General features: G+C 35.9%; 1 protein-coding gene across 4 annotated transcripts in view; it reads right to left on the reverse strand.

Moving 5' to 3' along the window:
- The window catches only part of LOC104089240 (uncharacterized), a 61,340-nt gene that overhangs the window by 17,111 nt on the left and 27,909 nt on the right, over nt 1-16,320 (reverse strand). For all 4 annotated transcript variants that reach the window (XR_684722.4, XM_009594089.4, XM_009594088.4 and 1 more), the window contains exons 9-23: nt 9,518-9,585; nt 6,501-6,587; nt 6,251-6,403; nt 6,066-6,158; nt 5,849-5,908; nt 5,650-5,753; nt 5,474-5,561; nt 5,131-5,235; nt 4,928-5,032; nt 4,804-4,856; nt 4,639-4,702; nt 4,403-4,537; nt 4,055-4,167; nt 3,858-3,951; nt 3,104-3,323 (exon numbers count right to left, since the gene is read on the reverse strand). Coding sequence is in view for 3 of the 4 variants with exons in the window: in XM_009594089.4 (XP_009592384.1) it covers nt 3,104-3,323; nt 3,858-3,951; nt 4,055-4,167; nt 4,403-4,537; nt 4,639-4,702; nt 4,804-4,856; nt 4,928-5,032; nt 5,131-5,235; nt 5,474-5,561; nt 5,650-5,753; nt 5,849-5,908; nt 6,066-6,158; nt 6,251-6,403; nt 6,501-6,587; nt 9,518-9,585 (1,542 nt within the window). In the remaining variant the exon portion in view is untranslated. The remainder of the gene's footprint in view (nt 1-3,103; nt 3,324-3,857; nt 3,952-4,054; nt 4,168-4,402; nt 4,538-4,638; nt 4,703-4,803; nt 4,857-4,927; nt 5,033-5,130; nt 5,236-5,473; nt 5,562-5,649; nt 5,754-5,848; nt 5,909-6,065; nt 6,159-6,250; nt 6,404-6,500; nt 6,588-9,517; nt 9,586-16,320) is intronic.

A 16,320-nucleotide genomic window follows, 5' to 3' on the forward strand; every position in this document is an offset into this window, starting at 1 on the left:
AAACTTAATATCCTAAACCAACTAGCTGAACGGGAGGAAATACATGATCAGAGATGTCTGACTGAGGAAGAAATACATGTTAAGTCTGCTTTAGCTCCGGAATTTGAAGAGATTGCTAGAAATGAGGAGGTGGCTTGGAGGCAAAGAGCTAGGGCTCTTTGGTTGAAACAAGTGAATAAAAACACTACATATTTCCACAAAACTGCAAATGCTCATAGGAGATACAGTAATATTGACAAATTGAATGTAGAAGGGGAAACTATGGAGTGTCCGGCAGACATAAAAAAGGAGAATGTCACATTCTACCAAAAGCTATATTCTGAACCAGAAATATGGAAGCCACAGGGCAATCTCAAAAATTGTCCTATAATTTCTCCAGAGGAGAACTTAATGTTGCAAAGTCCTTTTGAAACTCAGGAGATCTGGGAAAGTGTAAAGGCATGTGTAGGGGACAAAGCACCAAGTCCTGGTGAATATTCTATGGCTTTCTTCATTCAATGATGGGAGGTAGTGAACAAGGAAGTAGTAACTGCAATCCAGAAATTACATGAACAGGGTGTGTTTGGAAAGAGTTTTAATGCTACCTTTGTGGCATTAATTCCTAAGAAGGTGGGGGCCAAAGAGTTGAAAGATTTCAGTCCTGTGAGAAAGCACGGGAGAAAATATATTATTGAAAGACACAAAAAAGTAGTAAACAAGCAGGTGGATGCTCAACAGATGACTTTCATTTGGGGCAGACAGATAATGGATGCACTTTTAATCGCCAATGAATGGGTAGATGCAAGATTGAAAAGCAAAGAGCCTGGAATATTATGCACACTGGACATAGAGAAGGCATATGATCACTTAAATTGGAACTTTCTGTTGGAAACTCTGATTAAAATGGATATTGGGGGTAGATGGATTAACTGGATAAAATTTTGCATCAGTACAGTGAAGTTCTCAATTCTGGTCAATGGTTCATCAGCTGGTTTTTCCTTCTCAGAGGGGTTTGAGGCAGGGAGACCCTTTATCTCCTTTTCTCTTCATAATCGCTATGGAAGGATTGAATGATATGTTAAAAACTGCCCAATTAAACAATTGGATAAGGGGTTTTAAGGTAAATTCTAGGGCAGACAGCAATACGGAGATATCCCATCTACAGTATGCTGATGACACTATTGTATTTTGTGAGGCTGACAGTGAGCAACTGAAAGTGTTGAGGGCAATTTTTATCTTGTTTGAAGCTACATCTGGATTACATATTAACTGGAACAAAAGTTTTACGTATCCAATAAATATTGTAAATGAGATCCAATGCTTGTCTAGAATTCTTGGAGGTAAAATAGGGGAGCTTCCTACCGTTTATCTGGGAATGCCATTGGGGGCAAAGAGCAAATCAAAAGGGATATGGAATGGTGTTATAGAGAAATGTGAAAAGAAGTTGACTAACTGGAAGAGTCAGCACCTATCAAAGGGGGTAGATTAACTCTAATTAACTCTGTATTGGATGCTACGCCTGCTAACATGATGTCCCTGTTTCCTATTCCTGTGAACGTAGTGAAGAGAATAGATGCATTAAGAAGGAACTTCTTGTGGGAAGGGAGCTGTGATAAGAAGAAAATACATTTAGTCAAAGAGAACTCTCATACAATCAACAAGAAGGAAGGGGGGTTGGGAATAAAGAACTTGAGAACTCAGACTCAAAGCTTGATGATGAAGTGGTTATGGAGATTTGCTGAAGAAGAACAATCCTTATGGAAAGAGGTGATTAGGGAGAAGTATGGTATGGATGGTAAATGGACAACAAAATCAGTGAATGGGCCTTATGGGGTTAGTCTATGGAAATCCATCAGGAATCTATGGCCTAAATTCATGAACAAAACCAAATTCAGTGTAGGAAATGGCATGAAGATATCCTTTTGGAAGGATAATTGGTTAGGGCAAGGATCTTTGAGACAAATGTTTCCTGACATCTACATCCTCAATCAGCAACAAAAAGCAACAACAGGAGAGGCTTACTTACAGAAGACTGAGTTTTACAATATTATAGAAAAGTTCAAAGGAATTTCAAACTCTGAAGACAGTATGAATTGGCAAGGAAATAAAATTGGGAAGTTTTCTGTTAAATCAGCTTATAAGGAATTCAACCTTTCCATGAATCAAGTCAGTTGTTGGCCACGGAAACTGATTTGGAAAGTTAAAATTCCATATAAAATTGCTTGCTTTTCTTGGTTGTTGGCAAAGGAGGCGGTTGACACAGGACATTCTAGTCAAGAGAGGATATCAATTATGCTCTAAATGCTACTTATGTGGAGAGGAGGCAGAGTCAATTAGTCATTTAGTCATCTCTTTTTACACTGCAGGTTGACTGCTCAACTGTGGAGATTTATCAACTTAAGGGGTATTATGTGGACTATGCCAAGAATAATTCCTGAAGTTCTTACATGCTGGAATAGAGATGGTAATTTGTCTAATCAGAAGGAGAGATGGAGGAGTCCCTGCTTGCATCTGGTAGATAATTTGGGAAGAGAGAAACCAGAGATGTTTTGAAGACAAGTACAATCATGTCTAGAAGATGAAAACGAAGTGTCTATTGTTGTTCCACTTTTGGTGTAAAAGAAAACTTTTAGAAGACCATGAGTCTATTTTTGATGTTTTAGATTCCTTGTGAGAAGAACAAGGATTAGGAGTCTTTCTTCCTCTCCTATGTAATTATGGGATGTGTAGTCTTTATTAATATACAATATGTTACCTTCTCAAAAAAAAAATCCTAAAATTCCAAGTTAATAGAAAAATCAACTTTATAAAATATACTAATTCTTATTCAGAGAAATAAAACTTAGTCAAAACAAAAATAATAAGCTACTCTACTGAAGTTTATCACAGGTAGAAGACAAAAGAGGGGGGAAAACAAGGCAACGTAAAACACAAGTAGTGGGCTCCGAAACTCTTCTCCTAGGCATAAAACTTAACAGTCAGGAGAAGGTTAGTCTTAAGAGCAAACAACATACAGGAAGCCTTCCATTTGAAGGGCCATACACAGGGAAATCTAGAATATAACCAAAATATATTTTTTGAGAATGAATATAACCAAAATATTTTAGAAGCTAAAAATTCCTACCTCTCGAAAGAATAGTCAAAGAAATCCAAATACCCTTGTATTTGAACTGATACATATCCACGTGACTAGGCAGAGAGAGAATTCTGGATCCATATGCAACAATTAATTTGCTGACTTCTCGAAAAAGAAGAATGCCATTGGGAGATGAGGTTTCAAAATTCAGTCGTTGGGACTTGTTCAGCACAAACTCGGCTATGAATTTAAGCAGCGGTGTTGTCACCTAATACATTAATAAAAATGAAGACACAATTATATTAGCTTTAAAGGAGAAGAAGACAAAAGTCTCCAGTGTGCACCAAAGCACAAGCATTTTCTAGGGATCAACTTCTCTGTTTTTTTTTAATTATAATGTGCTAAGATCAGAGTGAATGAAATAGCAATAGAAAAATATCTTAAATTTTAAGGGAAAATTGCCCCCTACAAGTTGATATCACAAAAAGTTACTTTTTTTGTTTTCAATATTTGTTAGATCTCCTGCAAGGGAAAAAAGTTTCAACAATCTGGTACGCTTCATCTCACCAGCATGTTAACCCATATACACAAATGTTCTTTATCCAGGACCGACACTGCAAACAGAGTAGCTCATTCTTGTATTGGCAAGTAAATGTCAAGAGAGAGATATACGCACAGCATATATTTGGATGTGCTTCCATTGGGTACGAATTCTATGGAAGAATGTATGGAAAGGGAAAACAGAACAGTAGTAAAGATTTAACAGTAGAATCTCTAATGCTCTTTAAAGATTAAATCTCACCTCTGGAGTGTCTGCCCATATTGTTATGGCCTTAAGAAGAAGGGGAATATGTGCTGGATATAACCAATCAAATAGGAAACCATATGTTCTTCGGCTGTTGAACAGTAGGAATAGGAGGACAAAGATGAAGTGAGAGCGTTTGAAAAAACCAAGTCTTATGCCTCAACAGGAAAATTCGTATTGACCATGCTACTAACCTACTTGTAGCCATTGCAATTCCTCTGAGATCCCTCATCAACCCAATTAATGCTTGCTTAACATCATCAGTGCGAAACAAGGCATCCAGAATCAGTTCCAAACTCAGCAAGACCTTTTATTGCATCATTACCGCTCAACTCATCAGTGTGAGGAACAGAAACATAATTACAGCTTCTGAACTTTTACAATAAGGCGAATGACTAGGAGCAGTTTATTCATGGAAAAAAGAGTTGAGCAACTTCTGGTGCAATTAAACAAAAACAAAGCTGAGGTAAAACTCTTTCGCATACTATTCATCGTGGTAAGACAAATTAGAAAGTTACATAATTATTGCTCCAAACACACACCTGCAGAAGTGGGTCCATTGATGCTTTAAATTTCAAAAAGCTATCTTCCATAAAGATCAACAAGCCAATAATATAGTAAAAGGTAGTTCTACTACGAGAGCACCTGTAGTCCCCCAAAAACGGGAATTCTTCCCTCTAAATATGAAAAATTTAAAGTATTAGTCCAACCAAAGCTACAAATGTTTAGGAATCAGCAGAAAAGAGAGCAATGTACCACAGCTATAAATGATACTTACATTACGATTGGATATTATTAATTGAGTAGTATCCAACTTTACAAGAAGCTTTGCAGTCATATATCTGCCAACCCAAGAAGATTAAAGTAATTAGAATAGAACAAGGAGATGCCTCAACTCTAATAATAGAGAAAAACTTGAGAAGAAAAGTAAGATGATACTTGCCCAGATGCCATTTCCAACATGAGATTCAGTGTTTGACTGATAACTTCCTCGCTCTAATGAAAAAGAAGAGATATAATGATTCATGATCATGGCAAAATCACAAATAATCAATTATGACAATTACCTCTCCATAAAACTTAAGATTGGTTGCTATCTTCCCAACAATGACATTCAATATTAGCATATGATCATGGAGCCCAAGAAGCTCAGCCAATTTAGCATATAGTTGCTGTAGAGGAATAAATGGATTAAATACCCAGCAAGAGAAATGACAATAGAAAGTTTTTGGCACTTGGGTACCACAGCAAACAAATTTCAATTGTGTACCTTAGATGAATGTATTGCCTGATCTCCAACATACGACTTTCTAAAGTTCTGGAAGAACACAAGAATAGCTAGATCAAGGCGCTGTTTGCTCGTTTCTACATATCTCTGCATTATATCAAGGATAAATGACATAAACGATGATGTCAGAACAAACCCAATAAATACAAGTTTGATCAAGTTCCCAAGAAAAGAAAAAGAATAAAATGCTTGAATGTGTAAACGAGGATGTGCTATTGACACAATAGAGTTTCACCTTAATTTTAGTTCAGGGAATGTTACAATAACTTTCCTACATTTCAGAGCTATAAGAGTGCCAAAGTATAGGGAGGAAATTTGAGTGAACCTGACTGCGTAAACCACTATCAGTAACATTTATCAGCCGCAGTACGCGTGCTGAAAGTTCTGCATCAAGGATTTCTTGAGATTCCCCACTGAAAGTGGAAACAAACATGAGGGAAAATTAGGAGAATGCGAACCTAAAACGACACAGCTAAAATAAGTAAATAAGCTTGGCAATACCTGTATCCACTAAGTTGCTTAGTCTTAACAATAGCTGCAATTATGTGAACTATCCAAGCAAATTTTGTTTCCACCACTGTAAGAACCTGGGGATCAGCGGATTCCTGTTTCAAACAAAAATAATTGTATCACTGCAAACACATAAGCTTCATTAGACCTTCAACCCTTAGAAATTGTAAAACAAAAAATCTAAGCATACCATATACATCTGCAGTAGAGGATCAGTAATCTGAATAATGTATGAGCTACAACTCTCATACTGTGTCAAATTGATTCAAATTAATCCAAATTCAGCAATTTCAGTAAGTCAAAAACCAACAGTAAAAACAAACATTGAACTTAAATGAATTAGAAAGTCAAGCAACTTTCAGAACATTTTGATAATCTCAAAAGTGTAAATATTTTAGAGTCTAAACCTGAAATCTGCAAAGATAAGGAAGACAATCAAGCTGATCTTGAAGAAGGTCAACATTGTCAAGGGGGTTCTCTGAGAGATCAGAGATTTCGCCCTGCAACACAAAATAACAGAAAGTAAATCAAAACCACAACTTAAAATGAAACTCTTGATGCAACCTCACTTGCAAAAACAATACAGTGCAACCTGAAAGGAACCAAATCTTGATGTGATAAAACTTTTCACAATCTCTGGTACAAATTCACTAAGCAGGCTTGGTGTGTCTCCCTTCAAATACGGCACCGATGAAACCAATCTAGACCACAGTCCAAGAAGGTAGTAAACACTACTGCTAGCCCACTGATCATGGGAAAAACCACAATCAGAAATTTCAGACAAACAGAGTTAAGATTAGTGATCAAAAGCTATTCTTGAACCCAGTAATCAAGGGGATGACCTGCCAAGACTGCAAAGATCTCAAAGTAAATTCGGCAACCAGACGTATCCAGTCCGCATAACTTTCCACATTGACAAGCTCCGATAACTGCAATAGCAGTATCCAAATCACAGAAAGAAGGCACATCAAACACATTGCAGGGATCAATAAAAGGAAGTTGAAACAAAATATTTTGGCCTGATCAGACTTGAGACAAATGGCAAATTCAGCAATGAGCATGCCAGTTAGAAGCAAACTTTAGATCAAGCAAAATATCCATGAATATATCCTAATGAAGGCTCTGATGTAGTTGACTGTTATTGAAGAAATAGTAATACCAACTTGTTCAGGTTATGGGCGTACAATTGGCTTACGAAACACAAGATTCTTCATCTTTACACCCCATAACCACTAGCAGCTACTTATAAATGAGGCAATTGCTTATTCCCCGGTCACTGGTCGATACATTATAAACTCATGTCGACTCTCAAACTTTGAGATCTGTGAAACTTAAGGTTGAACAGGAATCTTACAGTCATAATTTGGAAAAATTGTACATATTGTAGCCTAAACTACCAACTCTATTGGAGCAAGAAGCTCTAAACTCCTTTGATGCCAAAGTTATGAAATGAGATTGTAACTGGTCCTAACTTAGCTAAACTTAGTAAGTGATTTAGTACAATAAAAATATCAAAAAAAGGAATCAACGTGATCAAACTAACAATAAACTAACACAGAATAACACTATATTGTTTGGTGTTCGTGTGAAAATCTTCTAATGACATCACATCTCCAAGCAGCTTACCAAGAATTTTAGACAAGGTTCAAACAGTATAGAGAATTAAAAAAATATGGACAGTGTTATGAAAACATGATTATATGGGTAGCAAGAAGCATTTATGCCCCGACCGTGGGGCCTTATGGGAAGAGTCAAGCCCAAAAGGAACAGCACATCCCCTACTTCAAGTGCAACGTTGTACCGACTGATGTTATTATGTCTTTTATTTTTAATAAGAAGAAGTGAAAACAACATACTTCACTTTAAATGAAGTTCTTCAAGGTACAAACGTCATCTTTCTGGTACAGTTGTTACTGCACTAATCTTCAAAATATAAACAAAACCTACTTTCAGTCTTTTCTCTATGAGATTATCTTCATATTATTGTTAATTCCCAAATCATGGCATGATTAAGTACTTGCTAAAACCCTAAGCAGAAAAATCAATTAACAAATTTAACTATTTAATTAGTAAATCTCAATCTTTACGCAATTAAAATCTTCATCTATTACTTCAAAGTTTCTAATTATTAGTTTTTATTTTTCAGTTTTGCAATTAGTAAACACTTATTTATTTTACATAATACATAAGCAAACTTTAAAGATTGTACAATTGCTCACAAACAAGCAATACAGAATCTCGAAAGAGTAATCATATAAACAATGTAAATATATAACCATGTATCAATAAATACAACACGGAATTGTAGTATATTACAAACAATCGAGCATATGGAAGCTAAGCATATAAATAACAAATAGTAATAATTAAGAACTACATTATAACAAAGTAACAATTACAAGTGCACACAATCAGGGAAATTTAGATTGGATGTGTTATTCTACACATGTTTTGATATCTTTTCTACGTGTTTAAGAGCAAGCTATGAATTGATTGAAATCCTTGATAGCACTTCAAATCCCTTTTCAACATGAAAAGATATATAGATTCAGGTTATGTGTATTCTAATTGAACATAGACCAACATATTGATGAAACAATTAGTCCAAGAAAGACCTCTTGTTCTCTTTAATCTTATTGTGCTTAAAATTTTGGGTTTTCACAGCCGACTGGCTCATACCAAATATCTTTTCTCATTTCTAACTCTTACGACATTTGTTACGTTGTTCATTTATACACAGATTAAACTCCTAATTACCATTGATGAGAAGAAAGTGGACATCCAGCAGAGTAGCTAGAAAAATTCAATTTTATCAGATTTTCTGAGGCCTCAGCAATCATCCCTTAGCCTCCAGGATTTGTATACATTAGCCACAGAAAATTTTCCCATTACCAACAAATGTCGCGTGCAAATACGAGCAGTTTCAGCTCCTTTCAGGTAAGATGATGAAACCCCCAATGAAATATCTCCTTCTGGGTGGCCATTGACAGTTATTGGCATGGATAATAAAGGGCTTTTCCTCAATAGATAGATTGTGTCACTTACCTTGATCGTGACCGGCAACCGGATGAAGCATGCTGGCACCTGGGCTGGCCAGGATTGAAGGAGGAGCCAAGGAGCAAGTGAGGGAAGGGACGCAGAAAAGGAGAGGGGGAGAGTAGACATGCAGCAAGGAGAATGAGGAGCAACCCTAATGGTTCTTTAAAACAAACAAACGTGTTTTGAAGCCTTCCATATAAAAAATAAAACAAGTGACCGGTGCAAAAAAAAATTACGAAACACGCGATTTTCCGATCTTAAGGAACCCGCTTGACCACTACTCTAAAGCCATTGTATTTGTCAAGTGGGTCAACATGTATTATAGATAACCTTTTCTAACAACAATTAAGTTAGAAATACAAATAGTGAAATTTTTCGATAAGTGGGTCCAGTGAATCCCCTTTGTTGAACGTAGATCCCCCTTGGCTTTAATATACTAACCTAATGGAACTTTCCTCTCTTCTCTTATTCACGACTCTAAGCAAACATGGACATACACAAATGAAATTCTGAAGTTTACAAGATATAATTTCAAAATGCTATTCAGTTAAGAATGCATAATGAAGAAAGTGAGAAAACACCATCTTAGAGTCATACATACATAAGGAACATAAAATTTCAGCCGAATCCCCTGAAGATTCACAGGCACAAACTCAGACATTAAAGTCATCTATGTACATCAACAATGCCTCAATTCAAAGCGTGTTAGGTCAGCTATATGAATCCTCACAAATGAATTTAAATCTATGTGGATACCTAGCACTAACTTTTCATATTATCAAGAAAAAGAAGGTAAGGGAGCAGAGGCTTCAATTCATACCTGATAATTGACTTTAAAACGTCCAAGAAGCCGACAGAACTCATGATAATTATCGTGATGAGCCAGACCTGTTCCAGGAAGGGGGAATGGAGAATCATTTCATCAGATTCTCTAGCAGAACATAAGAAATGAAACACTGTAAAACAGCATCCGCTTGCTCAACCTAATTGATGCTAAATCAATAGGAATCAACTTATGTTCATTTTCCTTTCTCCCACCCCCACCCCATATCAAAAGCTAGGAGAAAAATGTAACTCCCTCCGTCTCAATTTATGTGATGGTGTTTGACTGGACACAACATTTAAGAAAGAAAGAAATAAAGAAAGGCTTTTCAAACTTGTAGTCTAAAACAAGTCATAGATATTTGTGAGGCTATATATCATCTCATCAAGGATAAAAAGGAAAGTTTAAAGTTAAATAGTTAATAAATATAGAAAGGTGTCATTCTTTTTGGGACGGAGGGAGTAACAAACTCAAAAGACCTGCCTGATTTAGCAAGTGTACTGCATCCATTGATAATTACAAGTAAACAGAAAAATACAGTAGCATGATTGCATAAAATGAGACCTGCTGCTTTGCCCATGTTTATCTTTGACTTGTGATGGATATTTAAAATTGTTAGTTATAGATTTCTTTTAAGAGCTTATTGACAGAGATTAGCAGTTTGATCTTGTGTATCTGTTCGATTGGCTTGTGTATCTGTTCGATTTTGTTTTGGGGTTTAACTCAAAGATGATATAACATCTTATTTTGGATGAATGGTGGAACCTTATTCACATAAGGCTTCCAGGGGATGCAACAGATACAAAAGAATGCTCCTAATTAAAACACAAGGAAAATCTTTAAATTTGCATAAGCCCTTTTTCCAAAAATATTTGGTTGACGTATAGAAGTGGTTGAAAAACTATTGCAACAGAAACTTTAAAGAATCAATATGATTTCAATTAGCCCAAATTTATCAAATTCAGACATAAATTTCCATTCTATTGACAACCACTAGTTAAGAATGGAAGGTTTTTCTCCAAACCAACCTCATAAAATGGAGTTGGTGCTCTGCAACAGGTCCTTGTTCTGCTGGAAACTATATTAAGTTTATGCATCATCTCTATCTCACAACCTGAATTCTATTCTTTTAATTTTAGAAAGACAACCTACCTGAGTTCTATTCAACTATGAACTTCATAAATCCCAATGAAACCTTCCAAATTAAACAGGAAAATTGGCGCCTGAATAAAAGGGCGTCTTTTGAAGGTACTGAAATGACCTCATAAGTTACTAGAAAGCACATCTCCTATAGAGAGGCCAGTGGCACATATACCTTGGAGCCAGTGGTGCCTGAGAACCCATGCATTCTGCGCACCCATGTTTTCAAATGAGTTCTTAGTTCACTGGCTGAACTTTTGCCATAGGAAGATCGAAACTTTTTCCCCTGTTCACAGGCAAGCGCCATTCTCTCATTTTTTTTTTCCTTTTTCACCTTTGAATCTTTCTTCTCATCCTTTTTCGATGTTTTTTTCCTGCTTTTATTTCCAAAACCAAGCAGTCCTATAGCCTGTTTGGCCAAGTTTCTTTTTGGCCAAAAGTGATTTTTTCCAAAGTTAAGATGTTTGGCTAAGCTTTTAGAGGGAAAAACGTGTTTTTGAGTAGAAACAGAAGCAGTTTTTGAGAAGCAGAAAAAAGTAGCTTCTTCCCATAAGCACTTTTGAGAAAAATACACTTGCAAGTAATTTTTAAAAGCTTGGTCAAACACTAATTGCTGCTCAAAAGTGCTTTTCAAATTAATTAGCCAAACACAAACTGCTTCTCATCAAAATTACTTTTTTTGAAAAGCACTTTTCAAAATAAGTGATTTTAGAAGCTTGGCCAAACAGGCTAATCTCTTTCTTTTTTCTTTTTTTAAAATTTTTCCCTCTTGAAAAGGATTTAGCATCATACATTGATAATATATTAGTTAAAAGATGTTTACATTATCACTATAATTTTACAGTTTTGACAGGTTAGTTACCATTACAGGTTACCAATCAAATGGTTGTGGTGAGAAATTACCTATAGTTAACCTTCAAGCAACTTAATTTGATAATACTTACTATTCTCCCATACCTTTCATCAACTACCAAGCCCTAACAATAGTGACTTTCGAACATTAGCTTGGAAATTGCTAGAATCACAAATTGGCAGTTGTGACTCGTCCCTCTTCCGCCATCAGCAGTGGTGCACCCATCTTCTTAAAATCCTGGATCTGCCTTTGAGAGAGGCCCTTCTTGAGGCAAGTGCTATGTCAGCTAATTAGTTGTGGATTGTGACGGCCAGTTTTGGTATGTGTAGATTAGCATCCTTGTTTTAGATTAAAAAAATGAGCTTCTTCCTTAACTACGGTTGTCTAAGCCAGCTTGCGCGCACCTCAATTATCCATCGGATACTTGTTACCTCTCATCAACACAAATAAATTCTGTCCACTAAGTGCACCGGACCCTGCGCATAACAGGAGCTTAGTGCATCGGGCTGCCCTTTTTAAGGTTTAGGCAAATTTGAAAGAAATCACTTAGAATTTTGCCTCTGCTAGGATTTGAACCCTGATTTTTAAGATTTGTATATCACTTCATTAACCACTAGGTCACAACGTTGGTGCATAAAAAAGGAGCATTAAAATGACTACCCGTGCCAAGATTACAAATGAGCATCTTGTAGATCTAAGATGGAAGGGTAGGAAGCTAAATAAGGAGGAAAAATGAGATACTCGGAGTCAGAGGTGAAGGAGGAGTTAACAATGATGTAATAGCACAGGAAACTAGTTGGAGAAAAAAATTGAAAGCACTTTGGTTCAAATGTAGGCTACTCCAATAGAAAGTTACTCCACAGGTTGACAAAGTTACTCCATAGGTTGACAATAGTTAATAGAAGAAGGATGAAGGAACAATAGTGGACTATTATTCTAATTAATACAAACAACAACAACAACAACCCAGTATAATCCCACTAGTGAGGTCTGGGGAGGGTAGTGTGTACGCAGACCTTACCCCTACCCTGGGGTAGAGAGGCTGTTTCCGATAGACCCTCGGCTCCCTCCCTCCAAGAACCCCCCACCTTGCTATTGGGGTGACTCGAACTCACAACCTCTTGGTTGGAAGTGGAAAGGAGAGGAATTGGAGACCTACTCCAAGCGCGAAAAAGTTTAGCCAAATAGTCTCATGGTCACAGAGTCAATGGAAGCACTTCCGCTTTTCCGATAGCATATCACCTATACTGTTCATTTCGGTGATGGAAGCAATAAGCAAGATGATGGACATAGCAGTTGTAGGCAGCTCTCTAAAGGATTCAATCCAGGCTTAAGGAGCAATGGAAATGCCAGAGTTTTTCATGTACTATTCATGGATGAGACCCAGAGAGGCAGAGATACTTCAGCTTTTCTACTTGAGATAGGTCCTAGTATAGATTCAAGTGTTGTCGAGATTGAAAATCAATCCTCAAAAGTGCGAGATCATTCTGGTAAGAGGTGACCAACATTGAGCAATTAAAGAATTGGAGCACTCCCAAAGATTCCTAGAACAACCACTAAGAGCATCAAACAACGACACTCCGGCTTGAAATGTTGTGATTGAAAGAGTTGAGAAGAGATTAGCAGGGTAATAATATAGGTACTAGTCATAAAGGGGTAAGGAAGTCATGATCAAAATCATATGATCAAGTGTTTCCATATATTACATGTCCTTCATGCCTACACCAGCCAACTATAATGGAGAAATTTCAACCAAATTTTTGGTGGAAGATGAACAAAGGGACGAGAGAGCTTCATTTGGTAAGGTGAAAACGTTGTTACATTCCCTATTTGGCATGGAGGGCTCAAAGTAAGAGACTTGAAAGTCTTCAACAGAGCTTTACTTGGAAAGCAGCTGCGGATGTTTGGGAACAAGGAGAATGTATTATGGAGGACAATGACCGTGAACAAGTATGATATACTCAAAAGGGGTTTCAAGAATTAGGGAGTTTGGAGAAGCATCATGAGGTTGGCAACAGAAACTCAAATAGGGTCAGCTTTTTGAAGCACGGATGGAGGTGTGAAGATACTTTAAGGACTCATTTGGATGGATGGATTGAATAAAATGATCATGGTATAAAATTTGGTATTATTTTATCAAGTGTTTGGTTGGTCTTTTAAGTCCTGCATCGCTAATCCCGGGATAATTTAGTACACTAATTTGTGTATTAATTTATACCAAATGTAACATCGAATGACAATACATGGATTAAACACCAAAAGACAAAACTACCCTTTATCTTTTCCTCAAATTGCATCATCGACACCCTTTTAATTTTAATAAGGCTAAAAATAACTCCATATTTTAAATTTTACCCTATATATCCCATTTTTAGTACAAAGAGCCAAACACCCAATAAAAAATAATCTTATTGCTAATCCCTATATTATTAATCCCTGTACTATGATCCCTACATTATTATTTATTATTACTGTTTTTTCTTTTACTTTGGTTACCTTATTATTTTTTCTGTCAATACATTAGGGGCCATTTGGTTGAGAAGCAAGTTATGCAGATTAGTTATGTCCGGATTAGTAATGCATGAATTATAACGTCGGAATTATAATACAGTATTTATGTATAACATTGAAATTATAATACATGGATTAAATTAATAATTGTCTAACCTATATGTATTGATCAATTATATGTTAAAGTCACCGAGAATATCCAAAATAGAGACAACACCCTTGAGCAGATTAGCCAACTTTTAAGGTTCTTTTTTTTCCTTCAACTTCTTTTAGTGAGGTAAATGGTGGATAAGTATAGAAAGGTCACTTTAGAATATTAGTAAAACTCATACTTTTATGTTTAACCTACTTGTCATCTATATCTATCTTTATCAATCTAGCTACCTATATGTCTGGTATTCTAAAAGCACAGAACTTTTATGCTAAATATTCTCGTTTTTATGCCTTTAGAAATAAATTTCACATTAGACAAAGTTATCATTTAGTTTTGAGGATTGTGTATGACTTTTAAATTAGCAGAAGTTTTGGCTATTATATACTCCCTCCGTTTCAATTTATGTGAACCTATTTCCTTTTTAGTCTGTGCCAAAACAAATGACTCATTTCCTTATTTGGAAACAATTTACTTTTATGCAATGATTTATAGCCACACAAAATATATATGCCTCATTTTACACCACAAATTCAAAAGTCTTCTATGTTTTCTTAAACTCCGTGCCCAGTCAAATAGGTTCACATAAATTAAAACGGATGAAGTATTTTCTTAATTATTTGAACTATATAGAAACTTCAAATATTCAGGAATTTAAAATCGGGTAAGATGGTTAGCTATAAAGCTTGATTTTATGGTACGTTCATTTTTTATTTATAAATTACAATTAGCAATCAAAACTCAAAATTCTATTTTCACACTTTATTTATCTATCAATATTTATGCAATTACACAAGCACGAAACTTCAAAACATAATATTGATTGACTTTCTTACTCTTCGTAAGTAAATTCGATATTCGACAAAACTCTAATTACAATTAATTTTTAGGACTTCATTATTTATTTTATTCGTTGTTTGGCCTTTAATTGTTTCTTCCTCTGTTGAGTTAACTAAATCGTATTATTATTCACCGTTTTCAAGAATTCACATTTTTTTTTTAATTTTAATTGCATCACACAATCATATTATTTAATGCTAATATTCATGTAATTTTCTAAAAATTATATATTCATTGACATAGGGTACACGTGCAAAGCGCGTATCCTAAAACTAGTCCTACTAAAACAAGAATCAAATTACTAGGAAACATGAAATAAGAAATCCTAATCTTCAACGAAAGAAATCTTAATCTTGAATGGATTCTTAAACTTCTTAAATTTCTTGAAATTCTTGGGCCTCAATTGGATTAAGGCTAATTAGCTTAAGCATTTTAAATTTGTGGCCCAATTGTCCAAATCTATTAGCACCTTCATGAACCCAATAAGCCTCCATTATTGTAGAAAAAACATGGTCTCTATTTGTGGTTCTCTAGCATCACGATTTGAGTCTGTATGTTCATCAAGTAGCCCTGCTCATTGGATGTAAAATGCACACTGATATATGAAAAGAAGCCTTTTCTTCTTCTAAAAGCTTCATGATATCATAGTCATTGCTACTTTTTAGGTGAGTTTTCTCCCTCGCTAGGGTTCCATATTTGTATCAAGAGGTCAAGTTTTTCCTCCCTCCTTCATTGTCATTTCCATAACAGTGACGGTTTGCGTCGAACCTTCAAACCGTTTGTTTTTTTGCAAATACTATCACCACCACATGGTTCCTAAGCCTCAGGCGATCAAATCCCAGACAGTTGTTCCGGCAAAATCGCAGTCACGCGTCATCACGTGCCTTTTGAAGTTTCAGCGCCGGCAACGCGTCAGATCGACGCGCCGTCACGTGAAAACTTTTTCGGCCACCTTCTGAAGCAGATTTTTTCCCCTTGGAATTCGTCCAATTGTTCCAACCCTACCACCAAGTTTCAGAAATTTCTAAACATCAAAGGTCATTTTCTGGCGTATAAGATCCTTTTCTGGCGAGAACTCCCCAGTTTTTCATCTCTGAAAAACAGGTTAGTTGGCTCTTGAGATACTAAAAGAAATTTCTCTGGTTGAAGACATGGACTATTATTTGTTCATGCTATAGCGGATACAAAGGCAGTAGATATTCACTCCCTTTCACAAATCAGTGATGTGAAACTAGATGGGGCTGGCACGTATCTTTCTTGGTTAAGATCATGTTTGAGTTTTATTAAGTCTAGAATATTGCTTGG

This window comes from Nicotiana tomentosiformis, chromosome 1 (assembly GCF_000390325.3).
Source record: "Nicotiana tomentosiformis chromosome 1, ASM39032v3, whole genome shotgun sequence".
Lineage (NCBI taxonomy): Eukaryota > Viridiplantae > Streptophyta > Magnoliopsida > Solanales > Solanaceae > Nicotiana > Nicotiana tomentosiformis.